General features: G+C 52.1%; 11 protein-coding genes across 11 annotated transcripts; 5 read left to right on the forward strand and 6 right to left on the reverse strand.

Moving 5' to 3' along the window:
• Window positions 1–3,333: 3,333 nt before the first annotated feature.
• On the forward strand, window positions 3,334–3,735 carry PHYSODRAFT_512077 (hypothetical protein; the record flags this gene model as incomplete). The annotated part of the gene is made up of 1 exon (XM_009532863.1): window positions 3,334–3,735. A coding segment is annotated over one exon (402 nt), but the record flags the coding sequence as incomplete, so codon positions are not given.
• A 951-nt stretch (window positions 3,736–4,686) lies between these two features.
• PHYSODRAFT_335469 (hypothetical protein) lies at window positions 4,687–8,178 on the forward strand (the record flags this gene model as incomplete). The annotated part of the gene is made up of 5 exons (XM_009532864.1): window positions 4,687–5,150; window positions 5,580–5,980; window positions 6,846–7,423; window positions 7,900–8,038; window positions 8,132–8,178. The coding sequence occupies 5 exons, from the start codon at window positions 4,687–4,689 to the stop codon at window positions 8,176–8,178; spliced, it is 1,629 nt and encodes a 542-aa protein (XP_009531159.1).
• Window positions 8,179–10,434: 2,256 nt separating this feature from the next.
• PHYSODRAFT_335470 (hypothetical protein) lies at window positions 10,435–10,909 on the reverse strand (the record flags this gene model as incomplete). Its single annotated transcript, XM_009532865.1, has 3 exons — window positions 10,435–10,460; window positions 10,498–10,746; window positions 10,864–10,909. The coding sequence occupies 3 exons, from the start codon at window positions 10,907–10,909 to the stop codon at window positions 10,435–10,437; spliced, it is 321 nt and encodes a 106-aa protein (XP_009531160.1).
• A 182-nt stretch (window positions 10,910–11,091) lies between these two features.
• PHYSODRAFT_335471 (hypothetical protein) lies at window positions 11,092–11,529 on the forward strand (the record flags this gene model as incomplete). The annotated part of the gene is made up of 1 exon (XM_009532866.1): window positions 11,092–11,529. The coding sequence occupies one exon, from the start codon at window positions 11,092–11,094 to the stop codon at window positions 11,527–11,529; it is 438 nt and encodes a 145-aa protein (XP_009531161.1).
• A 2,474-nt stretch (window positions 11,530–14,003) lies between these two features.
• Window positions 14,004–14,441, reverse strand: PHYSODRAFT_335472 (hypothetical protein; the record flags this gene model as incomplete). Its single annotated transcript, XM_009532867.1, has 1 exon — window positions 14,004–14,441. The coding sequence occupies one exon, from the start codon at window positions 14,439–14,441 to the stop codon at window positions 14,004–14,006; it is 438 nt and encodes a 145-aa protein (XP_009531162.1).
• A 182-nt stretch (window positions 14,442–14,623) lies between these two features.
• Window positions 14,624–15,098, forward strand: PHYSODRAFT_335473 (hypothetical protein; the record flags this gene model as incomplete). The annotated part of the gene is made up of 3 exons (XM_009532868.1): window positions 14,624–14,669; window positions 14,787–15,035; window positions 15,073–15,098. 3 exons carry the CDS (start codon window positions 14,624–14,626, stop codon window positions 15,096–15,098), a joined length of 321 nt encoding a protein of 106 aa, XP_009531163.1.
• A 2,649-nt stretch (window positions 15,099–17,747) lies between these two features.
• PHYSODRAFT_335474 (hypothetical protein) lies at window positions 17,748–18,194 on the reverse strand (the record flags this gene model as incomplete). Its single annotated transcript, XM_009532869.1, has 1 exon — window positions 17,748–18,194. One exon carries the CDS (start codon window positions 18,192–18,194, stop codon window positions 17,748–17,750), a length of 447 nt encoding a protein of 148 aa, XP_009531164.1.
• A 221-nt stretch (window positions 18,195–18,415) lies between these two features.
• PHYSODRAFT_511447 (hypothetical protein) lies at window positions 18,416–18,616 on the reverse strand (the record flags this gene model as incomplete). Its single annotated transcript, XM_009532870.1, has 1 exon — window positions 18,416–18,616. A coding segment is annotated over one exon (201 nt), but the record flags the coding sequence as incomplete, so codon positions are not given.
• An 834-nt stretch (window positions 18,617–19,450) lies between these two features.
• On the reverse strand, window positions 19,451–20,465 carry PHYSODRAFT_249349 (hypothetical protein; the record flags this gene model as incomplete). The annotated part of the gene is made up of 2 exons (XM_009532871.1): window positions 19,451–20,097; window positions 20,138–20,465. The coding sequence occupies 2 exons, from the start codon at window positions 20,463–20,465 to the stop codon at window positions 19,451–19,453; spliced, it is 975 nt and encodes a 324-aa protein (XP_009531166.1).
• A 621-nt stretch (window positions 20,466–21,086) lies between these two features.
• Window positions 21,087–22,100, forward strand: PHYSODRAFT_286679 (hypothetical protein). Its single transcript, XM_009532872.1, has 2 exons — window positions 21,087–21,671; window positions 21,750–22,100. The coding sequence occupies exons 1-2, from the start codon at window positions 21,096–21,098 to the stop codon at window positions 21,987–21,989; spliced, it is 816 nt and encodes a 271-aa protein (XP_009531167.1). The 5' UTR covers window positions 21,087–21,095; the 3' UTR covers window positions 21,990–22,100.
• A 15-nt stretch (window positions 22,101–22,115) lies between these two features.
• On the reverse strand, window positions 22,116–23,082 carry PHYSODRAFT_249358 (hypothetical protein; the record flags this gene model as incomplete). The annotated part of the gene is made up of 3 exons (XM_009532873.1): window positions 22,116–22,123; window positions 22,321–22,815; window positions 22,884–23,082. The coding sequence occupies 3 exons, from the start codon at window positions 23,080–23,082 to the stop codon at window positions 22,116–22,118; spliced, it is 702 nt and encodes a 233-aa protein (XP_009531168.1).
• Between the last annotated feature and the right edge of the window lie 679 nt (window positions 23,083–23,761).

Genomic DNA, 23,761 nt, shown 5'->3' on the forward strand with positions numbered 1-23,761 from the left:
AACTTGTTTGTAGCTTTACGCCGTCTGTCCCGTGCCAGCCCCGTGCCAGGCATCGGCGCGGCGGACTCGCGTGTCGGCTGGAGTGCCGAAATGGCTACATCCTACGAGGGGTACCGATTGTGAGGTACTCGAGTTGCTGCCGGAAATGATGGCGCGACGCGCGTGTGAGGTGGGACTCTTGGAGGTCCGTGGACGTCTCCATCCCCGCTCGAGGACGGGTGTCGTGCGTACGAAACAACGGAATATGGTGTGAATGCGGAGGGGTTGTCGTGCCCAAGGACGAAGGGTACACCTGCAACTCCGAGAAGCGCAAGGAGACGTATTGACTTTAGGATCGAGGGCGGCCGTGCCGACCCTCGGCTTGTAGATTCGGTCGTAAATCTTCCCTGTCTTGTGAACAACAACAACCACAAAGAAAGCTTTTGTAACAACTACAAGGTTATCTTTTGTTGAAGCTTTCACTCGTCTAAACACCCAGTCACCTTCGACCTCGTGTAGGCCCCTTCTTTCCAAACAGTCCCAGCGAACTCGACCCTGACGGTGGAGGTATACGACACGTCCTCCGCCTGCAGCTCCGAGCAGCAGCTCCCAAATCTCCAACTGCGCCAGTCGGGCGAATCGTTGATCAGCTTCTGCTCCTTGGCGTTCTTCGTCCTGTCCCCGAAGTCCGCACTCTCGTTGCTGGACTTGGACACGACGATTGGCGGCAAGTTCAACATAGTGTCGCTTCTCTCTGTGCGAGCCGGCGGATATTCCAACAGTGGATTCTGTACAAGAATATATTGCAGGTCTACCACCCCACTTTGGCGAATCTGAAGGTGAAGTCGACGCCTGCAAACCAAGTTGACCATCAGCACTCGCCATTTATCAATAAATCCATGAAGAAACGCACCAAAATGTGCTACACGAAAGGACAAGGTGATCAGCATCCAGACCATCAACTTGCTCATGATGGACCACCTGTGCGTCTCCAGGACGAATGCAAGCTGGTAAAGCACCTGCATCCCGCAGTTTTGCCTCACTACCGCCACCAACAGTGCAAACGACACAACTTGAAGCAGTCCAAACACAAACACAGGGAGCACGGTATGACCCGCGTTCTTCGGCGTGACCCCCGCCATCTCCGAGTGATATTGGACACTTGGCAGGTGTGACATCACGGGGATATACGCCGCGTACAAGAGATGGATGATAGTTTCCAAGAAGGAGGTGACAACGAGACATTCAATCGTAAAGAACGTCTCCAGTAAATAGCGCAAAAACGACGGGTGTTCTTCTACCAGATTCGTTGAAGTTTCAGGTGCTCGAGCTACACCTGCACGAACTACGGTAGGGTGGATCTTCTTGTTGCCTTTCTTGGTAGAACCAAAGCAACATGTGGCAAAATTCACGGGAGTTTGGATGCCCGCGACAGTAGGAGATGATACAACTTCGGATGGGTGACGTACTTGCCTGGTCGCGTACAGTCTTCAACAGAATATCATTTTGCGTCGGTAGTCGGTGCGAGAAATTCGTGAAAATATTGATGCTGTGTCGAACGAGTCTCCCGATAATCGTTGTATGTCAGCACAACAAGCACGTTGCGCTGAGCAGATCATCCGGGATTTCAATACCAGGTGCAGAATCTCGGAGTCCACATAAAATATTACTCGTCCGGCGGTGCAGGCCATACAACATGATAATAGTCTGTGAGAGATCCGTAATAACGATGGCGGAGATTGCGAGGGTCGACATGGCGCTCTGCATACACTAGCCACGTAGATGGCGTTGAAGAAGTCCACAGTGAAGACCACCAGCTCCGGCGTCATATCTTCCACGTGCTTCGTGCACCTCAGCACAATATTTTTTATGACAACCTTCATCAACGGCAACAGCAAAATCACCGGAACCTGAAACTTTGACCTCTCTACAAAGCGGAATAGTACTTCGTAGATCGGATACACGAGCATCATCATGATCTGCGCGTGCAAAAAGTTCATGTACTGGATGAGCTGCTTGCGTTGTGCGAATAGTTGGCGCAACATTGGGACCCCCAGTATGACTCGAAACAGAACAATGTGGAAAAGGTTGTAGACTGGGGACAACACCAGCGTGAAAAATAGGATAGATACTGTTGGCAGAAATGACCATCGAACAAGCCGTGAAAGTTACAGCAATTCCAGCTGAAAGCGATACAAGTTGACCTGCAGAGATCTTGAAGCTTTCGATGAAATAAACCGCTTCACCTGTAGATGTCTGGGCAATCAGGAAAGTCACGACGGCAACGCGTACCCAAAATCCAGGGTTTACATCCCAGCCGTCCTGCGGGTCTCGCAGTGGCAGCGATTCTATCAGACAAACCAGCACAACCGTCGGAAGTGGCGTCCAAACACACGCGAGCATCGCACGAAGCAGGGACGTCGTCCGTGCATACGTCTCCAAGGCCAGCAGTCGATGGATGGAGTATTTTCCACCGTAGTAACTCACTTGCAGCTTCTTCCAAGCGCTGAGCACCTTCGACCACCGACTTGTATCACTCATATCAAGCGTCGGGATGCTGTCTCGAACTGCGTCCACGAATACAAAAATCCTCTCGATCACGGATGACTATACTTAACAGAATGACTCCATGTCTTGGACTTGCTTGCAGCTGTACCCACGAGTGACGTGGAAACATAACGAGGCCATCCACAACTCCTCAATTAAGGAACGGAAGAGAAGGGTGCTACTTAATTGCGAGTACATTTCCCTGAACTCCGAGTAATTCCACAGAAGTCTTATTTTTGAATCAGGAAAGATGCTACATACGGCATCGCCACCCTGAACGAGACCGAAGATATGCACACTATGAATGTATCTGGGGAAGTAACGCATCGAACGAGCAACTAGAGAATTTAAGCGTTATCTAGCAGAAAACAAAAGAAAATTGCCCTAAAGGGCTTGTAGCACGTTATTTGCTTTCATGAATGCCATCCCAACAAGCAACGTCTTTATAGTGAAGTCAGTTGTTGCAAGTTGATGCAATGCGCGAGTTTAAATGAAGTAAATGTACTCGGAAGTCCGAGCGCATTACTCATTACTCGAAAGTCCTCAAAATGTACTCGAAAGTAAGGACGACCCGGAAGAGAATTGCCCCCGTGGGGTTCGAGTTCAATCAGCTAGTTCTGCAAAGGTAAACGCTTCAACTGTTCAAGGGGACCACGAGTCTATCCAAGATCCAGGGCAGCGACGATATGCCCCCCCCCCCTCGTGCTGGAGTTGCGGTGGAGCCTTAACAGCGTCCCATGACGCATTTCCGACCATTGCCATTTGTGCGCCGGTTCCAGCTTTCAAGCTTTGGGTAGCAACTACCGCAGCTTATTGTATGGCAGCCCAACTACGACGAACAACCAAGCAGAATACAACGGGCTGCTCACCGGCCTGGTATACGCACACAGGGCGAACATTGACCCGCTATTTGTTGTCGGGGATAGTCAGCTCATCATTCGGCAGCAGCGGACTCGCGCGGAACCACGAGCGCATCATTTGCGTCAACTTTATATGCGATGCAGAGGGCTGGCAGACAAGTGCAAGGTAGTCAAGTGGACACATCAACTCAGGGTATTTAACAAGACAGCGGACTCGCTAGCAAACTTGGCTATGGACACCGCTCGCAGCAGACAAGTGATATTTTCTCCAGAAACTACGGATGATCACTTCCACACGGTAGTGATGCGATACGCTGCTATCGATCTACGCAAATGGCTGGATGATTGATTGTGCAGAAGATCGCAGATAAAACTTTTCCGGGTTGGTCCACCGCATAAACGGACTGAAGACCTGCCAGCGACGGAAACGGGCGTAGGTAGGAGGTGTGATTAGAGGTCGTTAGGTAACTAAGTGACAACAACACATCTAATAATTAAAAAAAAACTACCGCAGCTTAATGTTGCTACCCACTGCTCCGACCGTGCTTTGGCAATCTACTGACAAATTCACGACCAGGGGTGGGATCTAGAAAAATGATGCCACTGTTTTTTTTCAAATGTATGCAGTAGCACCTCCACCCGTAGAAGCGTTTGGCGCGCACGCTGCTGCCACGCTCAACTACTACAGTAGTAATAGTAGTTTTTTTAAAGGAGATCTCGCAGCCCATGAATACACGATGAAGTCTAAACAACTAATAAAGGGGTTTATCCCATAAACCTCCTATCCCAGCCTTCCCACTATTTGTGCTGTATCGTTTTTTTTCAATGAGACTACAATAATAGCGGGTGTTAAGTGAGCACCGAGTATATTATTGGAGCACTGTCATCAACCTCATTCTTGTCAATCATGTCGAGGGCGTTGACCATGCGGACCAAGCTTCCTCGATCTTGGAAGCGGCTTCAAGTGAGCTATTACGGAGGGTCGTACTCCATCCACCGTCTACTCGCTTTGGAGACTTACACAAAGAATACGTCGCCATTACGCGCTCTCCTCGTGTGCATTGGAGCTCCACTACCCATGGCAATCATCGTTTTTATTCAAGAATCGATTCCGCTTCGCGGCCTGAAAGACGGATGGAGCGCCAATTACGGCCAGTGGATACGCGTGACGATGCTGACTTTCGTGATAACTTACTCGTCCACAAGCCCGATAAATTACTTCCTCGAGGGGATTCATTACTCTGTCCGCCAACTGGTACAGCTCTCCACCTGCGTTTCGGTACTTCTCACTGCGTGTACAATGCTCATTTCTGCCTATTTGATCTTCCCGATCCCGTTCTCCGTGCTTACCATGACCCCGATCTACAATATTATTTACCTCATTTCACTCCGAATTGTGGTGGGGGCTGAGGCTATCGAACGTACCAAGGCCCAGCCGGAACAATTCAAGCGGTTCTTGAACAACTTACATGCTCAAGTCGCCATGATGTTCGTGTACCCAATCTACGAGGTGTTGTTCCGCACAGCTGAAGGCTCGCACTACCAGCTTCTGGTGATCCTGCTTTTACCCGTGATCAGAGTTTTTCTCAAGAATATCGTGCGAAAATCCATGATGCATGCGGAGGATATGGTACCGGAGGCGGTGATTTTCACGGTGGATTTCTTCAATGCCATCTACACTGCGACGTGCATGCAAACGGCGTCCTCCGTCCTCTCCATCTCAATGATCACCGTCACGGATTTATCTCAAACCGCTGCCATGTTGTACGGATTACACTACTATCTCATCAAAACTTCTCACTAGCGTTCAAGCATCCTCAGAGAGGGAGAAGTAGGACCTACTGCTCAGTGTTTTATCTGCTTTGTGTCGAGATCCTGTAAAATTTACGAAGCAGAATCGAGCGGGGCTTACAATTCGTTCGTGTTTCGCTCACCACCTCTCTGAATCAGACGCAAATCTCCTGGATACGCTGGAAACTACTATGAACGAAGATGATCTATACAGCAACAAGCAAAGAAGTCAACAGCAGTTGTACCATATCCAACTGCTGATGGTGTTCCATCTCGTAAACCAGCTTTGAACCACTGGCTCTGCTCCAGAAGTCGTAATGGCTCCATTCAACCAACTTCAGACCTTGTAAACATGGCAACTCCTCCAGTCCAGCAAGGAAAACGACTCACTACGAATAAAAGCTCCCACACTAATACTATCGACCACCCGACGTTCCTGCGAGATTCACTTGAGGTCCTGTTCACTGTGGAGTGCCTCGTTGTCACCGCGTACCTAGAAGCCGTCATTCCGTTGTTCTACACCGCGTACATATTGGTGATGGTACACCTGCCGAGCTCCAGATATCACACTGAAATGGTCGGCATGACGCCGGACAACGTGGTAGCGAGGATTCTACCTGTGTTCACGTTCGGTCTACTTGAGATCGCACCGCTCGTGCTGTTGGTGGTCGTGATCAAACGGAACTGCAGGATGCGGGCGATTTACCACCTCGCGTTTGTGCTCGAGTCGCAGAGGTCGCTGATCCAGATAAAGTTGATCGTGTGGGTGATGATCACCTTGTGCTTCCGTGTCATGCATTTTGGTACGTTGTACAGTACTCGGATCCGCAATACATTGGGCTACAGTAGTTATGTTCTGTCGGTCAATGTGAACTCATTGTTGTGTTTTTATGGTTGTGCAGGAGTAGATTTTACGTTCAAGTTCAAAGGTTTCGGGTACAATTTCTCGAGCGATTAGGCTCCAACCTCGGCATAGAGGCACATAAATCAGTTGTTCTCCCTGTTTGTATATAATGAAACTACTAAAGTTGTGGATTTGATTTTTCATGAAAGTTTCTTCATTTTACACAATTATCTACGATATTTTGGAGAAAGATGACTGTGTCTGCTGATGCTTGCTTGCCTACTACACCTTGGATTAGCAAAGATGTAATAAATTGAAATATAGCGCTGTAATTATTAATGTTTGGAGTGTTCTTGGGCTGCAACATGGACTTTTGTTGGACTTTGCCACTCGTTTCCACTTACTTCGTTGCAAGATGGTCAACACACTACGAGCGCATGGAGCGAGGCTGCTTCATGCCTGGAAGCGACTACAAGTGAGCTATTACGGCGGCAAGTATTCCGTCCATCGACTGCTAGCCTTGGAGACTTACGCGCAGCATTCAAGTGGGCTAAACGCACTATTGGTATGTGTCGCGACGCCACTACCAATGATCGTCCTTGTCTTCGTCCAAGAGTCGATCCCTCTTCGAGATCCAACAGACGGCTGGCGAGTGAATTACGGATTCTGGATTCGAGTTGTAATCCTCACCTTCGTGATAACGCACTTCTCTACGGGTCAAGCGGTTTATTTTATTGAAGGATTTACGATCTCTACACGACGATTAGTGCTGCTTTCTACGTGAGTCTCAATACTGTTCACCGCTCGTACGATCCCCATTGAAGCGTACTTGATCTTCCCTCTCCCGTTCTCCATTTTGACCATGACCCCGATCTACAACATTCTCCACATCGTATTATTTCGGGTCATTATGGGCGGAAATGCTGTGCAGAAACTTCTGACGCGTCGAGAACAGCTCGTCAAGTACATGAACTTTCTGTACGCTCAGATCCTGATGATGTTTGTGTATCCAGTCTACGAACTGTTGTTTCGGCTTGCCGAGGGATCGAAGTACCAGTTCTTGGTGATTCCGCTTCTACCCGTGATCAAGGTGGGGATCAAAAATATTGTTTTGCGGTGCGTCGCTCACGTTGAAGACATTGCGCCAGAGTCGGTGATCTTCACTGTCGATTACTTCAATGCCATCTACGTGGCGACGTGTATGCAGAGCGCGTTCTCGGTGCTGGCTATTGTGGCGATTTCCGTCACGGATCTCTCGCAGACAGTCATAATGCTGTACGGGTTGCACCATCGGACGATTTCCATTCGAAAGATGCTTCGACACTACACCGACTGTGGTAATCCTGGTGATATGTTGGGCATTATCTGCTCGTTGTGTCAAAATCCCGACAAATTCAAGAAGGTGAAGCTCACAGACGTCCGGATTTACTCGTGCTTTCCTCATCAACTATCCGCGGAGGACGCGGATCTGCTGAACATATGCCAAAAGCTGAAGTATATTCACACCAAGAAAACTCGAATTAATTCAGCCATTGTCGTGCCTTTACTATGATAAGCATGGGTCTCCTATATTTTGTAACACTGTTTACCCCTTCACGGCTGACTTAACCTTACCAGAGGAAGTGCGACCCACAGAAAGTGTTCGTCTCGAAAAGGTTGCGGCAGTGGATCAGTCCAAAATGCTGCACAATGCTTTGGAGCTACTGTTTACCTGGAATGTCTCGTTGTCACTGCCTACCTGGAAGCCGTTATTCCACCCTTTACATTCTGATCATGGTTCACCTCCCAAGAGCCTGATATCACACCGAAATGGCTGGTGTCGCCCTCGACAACGTGGGTGCCACCGTCCTTCCTGTCTTCGTGTTTGGACTGTTGCAGATCGCATCGTTCTGGGTACTCGTGATTATGGTCAAGCGCAGTTGCGGGATGAACGCGCTGTATCATTTGGCGTTCGTATTGAAAGCGCAAAGACCTCTTATTCAGGGCAAGTTGATGATCTGGATGGTGGTGTTTCCGTGTCGTTCATTTCGGTACATTTCCATACTTTGCTGGGTTGATGTGGAGAGCGAAAGTAAGCTTACTAACTATTTGGTGTTTGTACTGACGCTAGGTGCCGACTTCACGTTCAACTTTGCGAGGCTTGGGTACAACTTCTAACGGAGTCAGTTTAAGGTCGATCTTGTGATGATAACAAGCGAAATTTTTGCTCGTTAATTTAAGAAACAGAAGTCCGAGATTTTTTTGAGTCAAGCAGAGCTTGGTGTTTGTATTAACACCAATGGATGCCCTGCCATTGTTGCTGCACTTTCATCCTTTCGTTCAGGCATATATTTTACACTCGAATTCCGGGTTTCGGCGACAAGGAACTGTTATGGATTAATGATGTGTGCTTACTTTGATGACGACAAAGTTCTTGATGTCATTTTCCTTAGAAACTCGTGTTGTTATTTTCGCTTGCATTGTTAAGTACCTAATATGATTAGAAATAAAAAAACTCGATGATCATGGCAGTAAAAGAGAACAAGGAGTACTCGCTGCACTCCATGTTCTCTTTTCCTGTCATGATCACTGATTTGTTTTTATCCTGCCGCGATCTTGTGCAGTATAAGAGATCGGCTTGCAGTCAGCCAGTAGGTCGCTTACATGATGTAAGTTACATCCTTCGGATCTCGATTAACCCTTTCGTGAACGAAGGGTGCATAATGCTCCCATCGAGGTATTTTTGAAAACAAGGTGCGATTCCAACCCTTCGAAAGGGGCATAATGCCTTCTTCCACCCGAAGGGGCGCTCAACCTCACCCAATTTTATTTTGACCAATCCAGTGTAAGGCGAATAGGAGTAATGTATGCTCGGCTGGGCTTTCACCTCCAAAAACAGATGAAACCCTGCTAAATGTGATGAAATTTACGCGATAGATTCCTGTCTTTGGTAGATGAGCAGCTTGAAGGCGGCTACACGAAACCGTCGTGGTACTTGCGGTTGATTTAACGTGGTGGTGATTCACCACCACTGGTGAATGGAGGCTGAGTGTCAGTCTCGAACTCGCCGCGTACGCCAAAGATGGATTTCCGTCGCAAAGGCGACTATGTAAAGGTTTCTCGTGCGTGTTGAAAGTTTTTGCGTGTGGATTGGTTGCTAACTGCCCTGTATAGTTTGCTGCTCCGATCAAACGACACGCATCGGATGGCAGGAGCATTTACGGCGATCCAGCGGAAAATCTCAAAAAGGTAGGCATGGCATAGCATATAATCTCCGTCAAACAGCATCCTTATTGCTTCCCCTTGTACAAGCACTTTCTTTCTTCAGCTGTGAAATGGAAGTAGAGTTTGACGCCCTCAATCCAGTCTACTGGCCTTCGGAAGACCGAGTACGTTTGTACATTGTGACGTTTGGTAAACTGTATGTTTGCTAAGGGTACGGTCATGTCAAGGAATACGAGCGCGGGTTCGGGTCCTCGGTGGACGTAGATGATTTATTGCGGCGCTACCAGTGAAAGAAATGTACTCTGTCTATGCTGCTGCGTGGGAAAGCGGCGGTGAGTTCACCGGTAAGCTCCTACACGACTTTGTCTTTATCATGCGTTGGTGGAAGACTTCGATGGAGATCTCTGAGGTAAGCTTTTTGTCGGAACTTTATAATGGCTTCTTAGGTCGCTTACTTGCATTCACTTGATTATGTTATAGATCACCCGCAAGGATATCAAAGCTCGCCTATAGTATCTGGATGCGTACCTATCGCGAAAACGCCGTGCTTTAGACGTTCATGTGGAGAAATACGTTGCGCTACAGGCCGACGCTCTTGCTGGTGACGACGCACGCAACCGGCACCTTGTTGATGGTTTCAAGCGTGAGCGAAGCTACAATCTGATGGCTTTTCTTTCGAGGGCCATGGAAGTTGTGGACGTATTGGCCGAGCAGCTTGAAGACGAGCGACTCCAGCGGAAGATTTGTAACTGCGAGAAGTTCTGCTACTACCGTTCTCCTGAGTGGTTAACAGCCGTTCGGAATGGCCCCCGACACACTGCCACCAAAGCGCTTTCACCGTCAACGCTGTGAAACGTTCTCTCTGACAGAACACTACTACAAACTCTAGCGTAAGGCAAGCGCCAGTTTGTACGAGTTGTAAGCCTGTCAATTTCTTTTTCTCTTTGTATTACATGCTAAGTTGTCTTTCACTACAGTTGTGGTTAATGTCGCTTGGAGCTGTTATCGGACGTGTACAGTGGACAAGTAAAGCCGGGTTACACATTGGTCGCTGGTTATAATGTAGTGGGATTTACAGATTATCTAGCTGCCGTTCCTACCAACGCAATAGTGCAATCTCGTCGGTCAGTCGGCTCGGTGCTGCCATTGGTCGTTCCGCGTGGACAACGCGTCCAGGACGTGCGTGGAGTCGCCCGGCGTCTTGTCAATTCATCTGAAGGTGGTCTCGGGGTTGACTACGACGTCCAGAAGCAGCGTGGTGGTGTCGGCTACCTCGTTCACCATAGTCGTCAGCAGCCTGCTGTAAAACAACCTGCACAACAGTCATCGCCTTCAAGGTGGCAGCCTCTCCCACCATGATGGCCGTGCGCACACTGCCCAGAATGATGACCTTCAGCAGCGTTGAAGGGCAGATGCTGCGCACTTTCGGTAGCCATGGGATGCAGTGGCCCCAGTCCCGATGTCTGCCGAGATGATACTTGGTATCGAGAAGCTTGGCCACGCCCACGGTCAAACGCAGACCTGATACCCAAGTCGTTGGCGAAGCTCACGCAGTACAGCGCCCTACTGCTTAGTGGTGTGGCAGCCGGAGAAACCTCCGTAGCGTGCTATCCAGCCGTGTAGAAGTAGCAATCGTACTGTGGCGGGCAGGATTCCGCCGGCGCAGGTGCACCACGCCCGGCATGGCGGCATGAACTTGGGGATGTCGTCTCGTATGACGCCAAGCTCGGTGTCCAGCTGTAGCAAAGCGTTCCGCGGCTGCGACGTAGACATCGATCGTAGGGTTCAGCAACCGACGCCAACTACGATGTCCAGCAGCACCGACGTCGAGTACAGCGTCCAACAGCTCGGATGTAGACGCCAAGCATGACGCACACCAGCACCGACGACATGCATGGCGCTCTGCGGCTTTGCCGCCACGAACGAGGCTCAGTAGTATACCGAGATCCGGCAACGACGACGTCGAGCATGACGCTCACCAGCACCGACGACAAGCATGGCGTCAGCGGCTCCGACACCAAGAACAAAGCTCAGCGACTCCGACGTCGAGCACGGCGTCCAGTGGCTTCGAAGAAGCCCTCGGGTGCATTACTCAGCGGGCAAGGGTGTGAGCTTCGCGGGGCTGACTTCGATCATGACGGCCAGTATCGAGACCATGTCGACGCGCACGGTGCGCAACGGGCCTTCGTGTTGCTGGAGGCGAACAGGGCGGGACGTTGCTCGGTGGACGTGCTCCTTGTGGCGTCTGCCCAGACGCGGGACTCGTCATGGGCATGGGGGTCTTCAGCTTGGCAGCATCCGTGAGCATGGGGTTCGTGAGTAGGGCGCCGAGTAGCTTGGTGGCAAAACGCTGGCGCAGTTTGCAGGAGCCGGCAAAATCGGAAGTGAGCGATTGATTTGAAGCGGCGCCGCGCGCGCAAGATCGCGGTTTGGCGCCCAAAGCTTTAGTTAATTCCACCAATTGCCGCCCGCTGCTACATTGACCAGCCAATCACCACACAGCGTTATCACGATCGCTACCTGTGATTGGCGGGATTAGCAAAACCGAAGACATAGGCGAAACTCTCTGAGCGATTATTGGTAGAAATAGAGGAAGCAAAAAGACCGCAAAAGCTTGGATACGCTGCAGCTAACCGCAAAATTTGCGTTTTGCCTGAATGGGTGCGCTGCCGATCGATAGCGACGCACGTACCTAAAACAATACGTGTGGTAGGAAGAGGATCTAGAACAAGCGGAAATGGTAGTTCATACAGTTAGAAATAAGCACCACGGTAGTCTGCAAAAGCTACTTGACGTACACGCGCAGCAATTTCACCCCTGCCGCCTCTGTCGTTCACACCACCGTATTGTCCCGGTGTCACCGCCGCCGCACCAGCTGTATTTAGCACCGCCATTTGGCCGTCGCAGAAATCTAATCAAACGACCAGTAGCGGTATGATGGCGCCGGCAAAACTGCGCGTTGCTCAACTCCGTTTGCGTAAGGGTATGCGCCTTTAATGGCGCCGCGGTGTCCTGGCGGCAGCCCCAACCCGCGCGTGCTGTTGGCAGCGTGGACACTTTGGCCGCAGTGATGGTCTGCACCCAGCACTACTCAAGCCTGCATCCAGCACTACTCAGGTTACCACCTGCGTAATCTTGTTGCTGGCAGCGTGCTCGCTGCCCGGCACATTTTGCGTGGGGATATTGCCGATGATGGCGCCGTGGTGTCCTGGCACCTGAAAAGCCAAGCTAATAGTAGTAAACGTCGATCGCCATGACCATCACGTGACCCTCCCCCTGTACTACTCACTGGTGCGTCACCACTAACTGTACACTGCTGTTGGGCGAACAAACGATAAGTGGTGTGGGGGGGGGTTATCGAGCTATTTGGTTCCGGACGAGCCCACCCTTTTAGTGTACATACAAGTCAAGAAAATAAACTGTGCGCTGTGGAAGGAACATACGCATTTTTATTACTCACAAAAGCGTCATGTATTGAAGCAGCAATGTGTCTGGTTTCAGAAATAATAACATGAATTATTGCTAACCCTTTCTAAGAAGTCACTGCAGCGATGACTCGAAACAAATCCTCACATGAAGGCAGCCAGACAGTGTGCGTCCGGTGCGCCATCGCTACATTAGTGGCCGTTTGAATAGCTCTTCGTTGCGGCCAAAATCTCTGCATTAACCTCCTCCCTTTAGCGCGCCGTCTTTGATCCGGGACAATATAGGATGTAGCGGCGAATGCACCGCTCGTCGTGTGTTCACCCAACTGTTCACCCAACAGCAGTATACAGTTAGTGGTGACGCACCAGTGAGTAGTACAGGGGGAGGGTCACGTGATGGTCATGGCGATCGACGTTTACTACTATTAGCTTGGCTTTTCAGGTGCCAGGACACCACGGCGCCATCATCGGCAATATCCCCACGCAAAATGTGCCGGGCAGCGAGCACGCTGCCAGCAACAAGATTACGCAGGTGGTAACCTGAGTAGTGCTGGATGCAGGCTTGAGTAGTGCTGGGTGCAGACCATCACTGCGGCCAAAGTGTCCACGCTGCCAACAGCACGCGCGGGTTGGGGCTGCCGCCAGGACACCGCGGCGCCATTAAAGGCGCATACCCTTACGCAAACGGAGTTGAGCAACGCGCAGTTTTGCCGGCGCCATCATACCGCTACTGGTCGTTTGATTAGATTTCTGCGACGGCCAAATGGCGGTGCTAAATACAGCTGGTGCGGCGGCGGTGACACCGGGACAATACGGTGGTGTGAACGACAGAGGCGGCAGGGGTGAAATTGCTGCGCGTGTACGTCAAGTAGCTTTTGCAGACTACCGTGGTGCTTATTTCTAACTGTATGAACTACCATTTCCGCTTGTTCTAGATCCTCTTCCTACCACACGTATTGTTTTAGGTACGTGCGTCGCTATCGATCGGCAGCGCACCCATTCAGGCAAAACGCAAATTTTGCGGTTAGCTGCAGCGTATCCAAGCTTTTGCGGTCTTTTTGCTTCCTCTATTTCTACCAATAATCGCTCAGAGAGTTTCGCCTATGTCTTCGGTTTTGCTAATCCCGCCAATCACAGGTAGCGATCGTGATAACGCTGTGTGGTGATTGGCTGGTCAATGTAGCAGCGGGCGGCAATTGGTGGAATTAACTAAAGCTTTGGGCGCCAAACCGCGATCTTGCGCGCGCGGCGCCGCTTCAAATCAATCGCTCACTTCCGATTTTGCCGGCTCCTGCAAACTGCGCCAGCGTTTTGCCACCAAGCTACTCGGCGCCCTACTCACGAACCCCATGCTCACGGATGCTGCCAAGCTGAAGACCCCCATGCCCATGACGAGTCCCGCGTCTGGGCAGACGCCACAAGGAGCACGTCCACCGAGCAACGTCCCGCCCTGTTCGCCTCCAGCAACACGAAGGCCCGTTGCGCACCGTGCGCGTCGACATGGTCTCGATACTGGCCGTCATGATCGAAGTCAGCCCCGCGAAGCTCACACCCTTGCCCGCTGAGTAATGCACCCGAGGGCTTCTTCGAAGCCACTGGACGCCGTGCTCGACGTCGGAGTCGCTGAGCTTTGTTCTTGGTGTCGGAGCCGCTGACGCCATGCTTGTCGTCGGTGCTGGTGAGCGTCATGCTCGACGTCGTCGTTGCCGGATCTCGGTATACTACTGAGCCTCGTTCGTGGCGGCAAAGCCGCAGAGCGCCATGCATGTCGTCGGTGCTGGTGTGCGTCATGCTTGGCGTCTACATCCGAGCTGTTGGACGCTGTACTCGACGTCGGTGCTGCTGGACATCGTAGTTGGCGTCGGTTGCTGAACCCTACGATCGATGTCTACGTCGCAGCCGCGGAACGCTTTGCTACAGCTGGACACCGAGCTTGGCGTCATACGAGACGACATCCCCAAGTTCATGCCGCCATGCCGGGCGTGGTGCACCTGCGCCGGCGGAATCCTGCCCGCCACAGTACGATTGCTACTTCTACACGGCTGGATAGCACGCTACGGAGGTTTCTCCGGCTGCCACACCACTAAGCAGTAGGGCGCTGTACTGCGTGAGCTTCGCCAACGACTTGGGTATCAGGTCTGCGTTTGACCGTGGGCGTGGCCAAGCTTCTCGATACCAAGTATCATCTCGGCAGACATCGGGACTGGGGCCACTGCATCCCATGGCTACCGAAAGTGCGCAGCATCTGCCCTTCAACGCTGCTGAAGGTCATCATTCTGGGCAGTGTGCGCACGGCCATCATGGTGGGAGAGGCTGCCACCTTGAAGGCGATGACTGTTGTGCAGGTTGTTTTACAGCAGGCTGCTGACGACTATGGTGAACGAGGTAGCCGACACCACCACGCTGCTTCTGGACGTCGTAGTCAACCCCGAGACCACCTTCAGATGAATTGACAAGACGCCGGGCGACTCCACGCACGTCCTGGACGCGTTGTCCACGCGGAACGACCAATGGCAGCACCGAGCCGACTGACCGACGAGATTGCACTATTGCGTTGGTAGGAACGGCAGCTAGATAATCTGTAAATCCCACTACATTATAACCAGCGACCAATGTGCAACTCAACTTTGCGCACGCATCAGCTCTGTACACACGGAATAACAATTTGGCAAGGTAGCATAGGAAGCATCCTTCGTATATTTACATATTAAAGCATTGCCAACCTACTCACACGGAAGTATCGTTCAGATCGCTCACGATCGATCGAGCGGCGCGAGGTCGGGGTTGCTCTGTCGGAGTGTTTGAGGGTACCATGGACGTCTCCTTCAACTTATACAGCGATGATGATGTACGGAGGTTGCCTTTCTCTGAGAAGAGTTGGTTAGGAACGTAGTAGCGATGAAACTTTTCCCAACATGTCAGGTCCGTCTCCGTGCACATATACGGCTTGATTTCTTGCTGGTAAATGCTGCGGCAAAGCCAAACATTATGTCTACCGCAATAGTCGGTCTTTTCCGTCGCGTATCGATCCTCCCAGCGACAGACAACACACGCGCGCCGCTTTCTACTGCAATCACCGAGGGCTTGTCGTGATGTCACAGCAACACACCGCTTGTGGGGGCTTCCGTCAGGAATGGTAGACTGCGGTACTGCTGTCGAAAGAACTAGCAAAGGGATTGGCTCGTCGGAACCAACGACATCAAACGCAATACGGCCATCACTCGGCGAATCGACCCATTTGCCAGAAATTAGCTCCGATGAAAGTTGAATCATGAAATCCCTGTGCGAATCGCGGTCTTTAGACATATCTACCACCTGACGGCGCGTTAGATACGCGTTTGATCTGGCAATATCGATGAGGCCAAGCGCCAGTTTCTTATGCCACGGCTTGAACGAGCTGCCGTCAGCAATGGAGAAACGCGCCCGAGTCTGGTCGAGTCTGTCGACGCCTTGCATGTGCGCATTATACTCTTTCACACACATAGATGCCGGGTAAGTTTGCTTAGTCGCTCCCACTTGGCGATCCACAGTCCCTATCACCGACGAATCAGCGTTCGAAATGACCTGAACAATACTCCCATCGCACCACGACGCAGCCACGATACTGTGCTCGGAAGACACACCTTGCCGATAATCGCCTCGAGTTGCGGAGTTCTTGTCTAGTACTGTGTGTTTGGGGAAGTGCTTGCTTGTACCCCTCACCGTACCTCGTGCGTAGAGTCCTTTAAGTCGCAGCGCCTGCAATAGTTGGACCGAAGTATAGTAGTTATCCATGTTCACGATTCGATTGGATCCATAGAGAGGCCGAACCGCTTCAAGAACGAGCTTCCGGACAGCAGACACCTTCGCTGTCGCTAGTTCTCCACTAAGTTCTTCTGCCGAACCTGTGGGCACAACGCCCTGCAGCCTGTCAGCCATAGTACTACTGCAATGAAATCGAAAATTCACAGCAATCCATGTCGTACCACAACACAACACGTAAAGCCGGAAGTGATACTTCCCTGTTGGCTTCATCGGGTTATAGACAATAACATGGCGCCCGAACTTTGAGCGGCATGCGATACTGCACTCATCGAGGGCAACCTCCCCCCCCCAGCTCAATATATTTTCCCCCAGTACACGTGAGCAAATTCAAGAGGGGCCGAATGTGCGCGGCAGGATCAGTCTGAGCAGATGGAGGCGCAGCCCGGAAGCAAAACACTTTTCGAAGCAGCTTGAAACGCCTCAGTGGCATGACTTTCTCCAACCCCGACGAGGTTTGGTTGCCCAGTATTATATCCTCTGGTTGCGGCCCCCAGTAGTTAGAGTATTCACCTCTGTCCGTGATCGTCATGAAAAATAGAATTCCAATGAACTTCATCAGCTCCGCCAATGTCACAGGATGTGCCAGGTTGATGCCCTTGATCTTTGCGTACGCATTGCACTCATTGACCACTTGCTGCCAAACGTACAGTGGTATGTACACCAGAAAACTCGATGACGCAGAATGAGTAAACAGGTGCGTATATTCAGGCCGCACACGAGTTACATTTGCTCCATTTTTCCTGTCGTACAAGTCATGGGGGGCTTTCATCTCAACGCGGGGGTCGAACCGCATACTTTTTACAGTCTCAACCTCTTTCAATGTTGTCGGGAGTGGCTGATCGGGGTCAAACTCCACGGGTCCCTCCTCTACCTCAACAAGGTCTTCTAGAGAAACACTCTTGGGAGGTCTTCATCGTCTTCTGCGTGCGCGGTTGTCAATGCTGTCCAGGTTGGCTTCGATGAAGTTTGCGTGAGCAACCTATAATTTTCGATTCCTTGTTGTAGAACTCCAAGCGGAACCCAGTGTGAGTGCTTCTGAAATATGGTGTCTAACCAACGCACTTCGTACAGAACAGCTTAGTTTTGGACAGTCCGTCGGCGCACACGACCCACAATAAGCTGAACCCACAGGACTGAACGTCGACTCCAACTTTTTTGTCAAAAGCCACTTTGATTTTGAAGGTGTGTACGCGATGAGATTGCCGATGTAGTGCTCCGGGCTTGCTGGTGGTGCAACTGAATTTCTCGAACTTATAGCGGCTTGCGAGCTTGCTATCCGTGACTCAACTTCGTTCATCCCCAAACCAAAGTAAGACTTAGAACTGACGCTGCCATCAATATCACCATTTGCCTCATCCGATGAAGCATGACTTTGCTCTGCGATCCTCGCCACCGTGCCTTCCCCCACCTCCTGGCCGCGTCCACGTCCAGATCGACCACCGCGACCGCGTCCAGCGCTCCGACCGCGACCACGACCACGACCCGAACGAGCTGTAACACATCTCTCCCCGCGACCAGTGGCATCCACGCCCACAGCAACGCCTCGAATAGGCTCCTCAACCCGTACTTCAGGGGTCCGTTCGCTACCACATCCACCGACCGAATGAGCAATCCTCGCTGCTCCAGCAGCGTTTGCAGTGTGGCCGTGCTTCTCGGGCAGTAATACCCGGCTGCAGCCTTGACCTTGCCCCCGACGATCACGATCTCCACCACCGACATCGTCACAACCAGTCTGCTCATGACTGAGTCCCTTTTGCTCCACTCGTCCTTCCCGTCCAATCGCAATACGATCCATGTCCTGGTCCAGTAAAGCTCCTTCGCCGCGAGATGGGTGGTCGTCATTAGTTGTGCCTGCACCATTTGCATCTTCGTCCACAACTCGCTCGGCCAACCCCGCAACCATATCATCGTGATCGCCTACGGGCACACTAGAAAGTTCACGAGTTTGTACAGAAACAGTATCACTCACAGCAGCAAGATTGAGCTGTAAAGTGCTGGTGACGTGCGCGACTATTGCCTCCTCCCCTAAAAAAGTCTCGGCCTTCTTGCCCAGCAACACCACCATCCGGTGGGATGTAGCGGTAGCGGGTGTCCAAACTGCGCAACGATGGCCGCTTCGCTGTCCATCCATCACGTAGGAGATCTCGCCAAATTCTCGTGAAAGCAGCCGTCTGTCATAGCAGAGTACACGTAATTAAAACCCAGCAAACATGTTATCATTAGCTGTTTTCTTCCGTACCTCTCGATATTTCAGCACTGCTTACATCTTGAGAGCGCGTCAGGCGTCGGTACTTCACAGCACCAGCAGCGTCCGTCGGCACACTTTGCTTTGATCTTGCCATCGTTTTTTTCGAAGTGAAGGGGGAGAGGCCAAGACCTGGGGCAGGGGAATCCATTTATTTTCACAGTACAGATGTATTGCGAACATTAGTACCGGCGAAATTGATCGACCATAACCCAAAAGGTTATACAAATTGAAGACCTCGATGTCAGTGATGGGGTGGTGGGATGGGGCGGTATGCGCAGGGTGATGCTCATTGAAAGATATGGCGAAGATAAAAGCTCCCACAGTGTTTGGAAGCCTGCTAAGCACGCTGCAGTGGCGGCGCCCGACCAATCGCAAGAAGTCGGCGACTCTTCAGCGGCGCAGGTTTCACGAGTCTACCGTTTTGGCCTATCAGAATGCTCTAATTGGTCCTGTCGATGGGGGCATTTTGCATCCTTCTATCATTGAACCCATTGATGGACACGAATGGCTACATGCCCGATAGTGGCAAAATGCCTCCTTCTATTTCGAACTTACTTGATTTTGTATAGTATACAAGAATGAAGTATTCGCGAAAGGGTTAAGCGATCAGCCACCACGTCACCGACGCCATGACAATTGCCGCTATTGTGCGGCTCACACCTTGAAGGCTCGACGCGGCGCTCTTGCTGCTGGCCGAGGTGGTCGTTGTGGTTGTTGTCGTGGTCGTCGTGGTCGTGTTCTTTTCTGTTCAGGCCGCTGGTGCTGCTGTTGTGGCTGTGGGCAGCTCCACCTTCTGAGTGCGCTCCGAGTACTTTCGGCCGTACTGATCGACGCACGGGATGAAGTACTGGAATTGCAGGTCGTTCAGGCTCCATTGCATTTCGCCTGACAAACTGATGTCGCCGTCTTGCAACTTGTATGACGCGGTGCATCCGTTCTGCTGCTTTCCGACGAAGCAGCCCATCTCAGGAAAGTACGCCTTGGAGACGAGCAAGGGCGGTGTTTGATCGTCCATGAAGTAGGCCACGTTGCGTGCGCAGGCACCAGTGCTGTACGCGACGGCATCGTAGTCGAACGCTGTTGCGTTTATCGCCAGACACGTGCAGCCAGAAGGGGCCTTGTATTCCAGCGTGATTGCGGTTGAATCCGTCGAATCCGTCGTCGTGCTAGAAGCCGTCGACGCATCATCGCATCCAGTCGTTGTTGTCGTGGTGGTCACTATAGTGGTGGTGGTCATAGTACTCGGTGCTGGGCACGTGTCCTCGTTAAGACATCCTGACCCGCACTCCTTGTTGAGCGCTGGGATAATGTTGCCCTCGATGATATTCAGCGCTTCGTTTGCCTTGTCAAGCTTGCCTGCTGCCAATTTGGCAAACTTCCCAGCGCCTTTCAGAGCTGTTGCGGCATCCAAAGCCGCCGAGACGCACGAATGAACCGTGTGGAGCTGCTGCCTCGAACCCCTTGAAGCAGTCTCTGAAGTCGTCGAACACGGAGTTGATCTCCCCTACTCCCAGGTCGATGACGAAGTCCAGTTGATCAGGTGTCAAGGCCTTGAGTGCATTCCCCAGGGTGGTGATGATTGCATCGAGCTTGATGGGACAAACGGCATCGAAAGCGCATTTGCCGACAGTGATTGGATTCAGACAAATGGCTTGACCGTCGCCGCACTTGAACGTCCCAAAGAAGCACTTCGCCTCAGTAGGTGTTGACTGCGTTCCGAGCAGCAGCGCAACGATGGCAAAACGTGGAGCAATGACGCGCATGGGTTTCTTGGTGGTGCAGGTACTGAAGGGGCTTGGAGCCACCAAGTTGGCAGCTCTTCGGTTGTGATGAGCAGGTTTACAAATGATCAGGCTCTAGACTCGTCGTAGAGTTGGGAGCTACAGTAGTTCGAGCTCTAACGAGCAATTTCGATATTTTTACTGTCAACAGTAGTCAAGATGAAGGAAGTCGCCGACAGAGCAGATAGACGCTGTTTAATATACAGGTTCAAAGAAGCGACTTGTGTCTCCACAATTCGGTGTCTATCTCTGGTCGCTGAGCAGCAACTCGTTCGACAGAGTCGCATGATCACCGCTTCTCATGTGTGCTGGTGGGATGAGTTTTCATTCATTGCGACCCCGCACCTTGTCCTGGCTTGACAGGGCTTACTGGTGCGAACATTCAAATGTTCACCAGTACAGTGCAGCATCGCATTTGCGATCGTGAGGTCGCTTTCACCGACTTCAACCTGAGGCATACAAACAGCAAGCCTTTTTTATCCATACAAAATACAAGTAAAGTGCAAGTCCATCAATTTGGTGTACCACTTACGTATCCCTTACGTCTCGACCATCTATCAAACGTGGCGTCACCCATTTGATCTCTTCGGGTGGCACAAGATGGTGGCGAGAATGACCCAAGTGTGCGCGGCGCTGGCGCTGGCCACGGCAATGCTGACGGCCTCCTCTGCGGCAGAGAAGAAGAAGGAGGCGGCGGACGACGAGCTGGTGCTGGGGCTGTTCACGCCCAAGTGCTTCGAGGCCTTCGCGACGCACCACGACTTCGCCAACGTCGAGTGTATCAAGGCTGTGGTCAGCAAGGCGCTGAGCTACGCCATCATCACGGGCAGCCTGATCCTCAAGCTGCCGCAGATCCTCAAGATCCTGGGCGCCAAGGACGTCACGGGGCTCACGCCGAGCGCCTTCTACATGGAGGTGGTGCTCTACCTGTCCAGCACCATCTACAACCTGCTGCGCGGCTACCCGCTGAGCACGTGGGGCGAGAACCTCGTGATTCTGGCGCAGAACGTGATTCTGGTGCTGCTGCTGTGGGCCTTCTACACACCCAAAATCCCGGTCTCCACGCGCTTCGGACTCGTGGTGGTGTTCGCTGCCATGGCGGGCGGGATGCTGTCCATCCCGGACGAGTACCAGTGGCTGCTGGCCTCTGCCGGCATCCCCGTGAGCATCGTGGCTCGTACGCCTCAGGTAGTGAGCGATGGGTTGCTGTAGTGTTGATTATTATGAGGAGAACTGACGGTGCGATTGTGGTTGGTGTGGTTTTAGATCCTGTCGAACTTCAAGCAGGGCCACACGGGCCAGTTGGCGCTCATTACGCTGGTGCTCAACCTGGCCGGCTCCATTGCGCGCTTGTTCACGACGCTGCAGGAGACGGGCGACCCGGTGCAGGTGGCGGGCTTCGGTGTGACCATCGTGCTCAACGGCACGCTCGTGCTGCAGGTGCTGCTGTTCTGGGGAGCTACCAACAAGGCCCTCGCCGAGGCGTCCAAGAAGAAGGCTCAGTAAGAGATCGGTCGAGTGAGTGAGAGCTGCGTGCTACAGTACAGTAGAGCTCATGCCGCAGCTTTGGCGGCTGTCGGGGTGTTATTCTGTAACAAGCCGTGTTGTTGGCCGTCCTTCTCCTCGTACTCTTCAGTGTCCTGCACACTGTCGATGTCTTCTTCGTTGTCTTCCTCCCCCTCCCCATCCGCTTCCAGCTTCAGTCTGTTGAGTTTCTGCTGTTGCGAGCTGATCCTCTTCTTGGGCTTGGGCTGGTTGAAAATCGGCGGGAAGTCGAGCGTGTTCATAAAGGTAATCGTCTTGGGCGCTCCAATCCTGCTGTAATACCGCACCATACTGCCCGTGAACGGCGCCTTGGGCGCCACGCTCTCCGCCTTCTTCTCCTCCTCCAGCTGCTCCAGTCTCTGCAGTGACTGCGTATTCTCCACTTCGGTCCTCACCGCCTCTGCCAGTAGCTGCGCCTGCGTCAACCTGTTCCCCGTCTTCTCCACCGGCGGCTTCTTGTTCTTCGCCGCCAACTTCGCCGCTTCATGCGACGCTCGTCGTCTCATCTCGGACGACTCGGACGACTTTCTAGCCGTCGAGGACCGCACCGTCGGCGCCACATACTCAAACACAGGCGTCGTCGGCGCAGCAGCTGCTACTGGGGCCTTGTTCACTGCTGCAACTGCCTTCCGTTTAGCTGGTCGAGGCTGGATCGGCTCCTTGTAGCGGCCAGAGCTCGTCGCCGAGCGCTTGCGCCTCGTGGGCTTCTCATCTTCTTCAGCGTCGTGCACCTCGTCATCTGGAGCTTCTTCGTCGTCGAAATCTGAGTCCACAATGTCCTCCTCCTCTGAGATTGATAAAACCCATAGAGTTAGCGATAAAACCCACTGGATTCGCATTGCAACGTGTTGATACCTGCTTCGGTGGAGTAGTCTTCGTCTTCTCCGTCTTCCTGCCACGCCGCTTGGCCCCAGAACGACGCGTCGGCCTCCGCCTCTTCGCCGATGAGTTTGTTGATGCGCGTGCCGCGAGAACTGCGAGCTGGGAGCACCTTGCGGGTCTCCGTGTCGGCTGCAGAGCTGGGACTCCGGCGACGAGAGTGGCGCGATGACATCGTGGACGCGATAATGAAAAATGTGTGGCGATACATAAATTATCGTGGGTTTTATAACAATGTATTGTGTACCCATTTGGGTGAAATGAGAAAAAAAAAAAGTTGGGTGAAATGATGTATGCGTACTTGTTGCTATGATTGCTGCGATGCACTCTTGCTGCGCAAGCTGAGTCAGGATTGAGCTTCTCGGCTTTCGGCGTTGAAGCCACAACTGTCGGATCTCTATATGGTGATTTTCTACATTGTTACCCACCACTTTTAAACCCTAGCGCGGGGAATGACCCCGTCGCTCTCTAGAACTGATAATGCACGATATCCCAGTCAACTCGAACAGTGAACTCTTGACGGAACATGCGCCATGCGCCGACATGTCCATGAGCTCCTTGCGTATGAGCCCACCCGTCAATGGTATTGCGCGCGTCGGGCGTGACGCAACGCTGGCGAACTATTGAAAACTATCTCTATACCAGGTTTTTCGCGTCGTAAAAGTATCTTTCCATTAACACAACACGTGGCAACATGGCTTGCTCGGCGCCGTTGGCGTACCGTAGACGCCGAAGCCGGAGTCGTCCGGCAAGCAACGTGACGACTCGGATGAAAATGAGGGGGAACGCGTGGCCTCGGTCCTTTCGAGCATACTACAGCGGCGTGGTGCATCCCCAAAAGTTCCGCCTTGTCG

This window comes from Phytophthora sojae (genome assembly GCF_000149755.1).
Source record: "Phytophthora sojae unplaced genomic scaffold PHYSOscaffold_6, whole genome shotgun sequence".
Taxonomy (NCBI): Eukaryota; Oomycota; class Peronosporomycetes; order Peronosporales; family Peronosporaceae; genus Phytophthora; species Phytophthora sojae.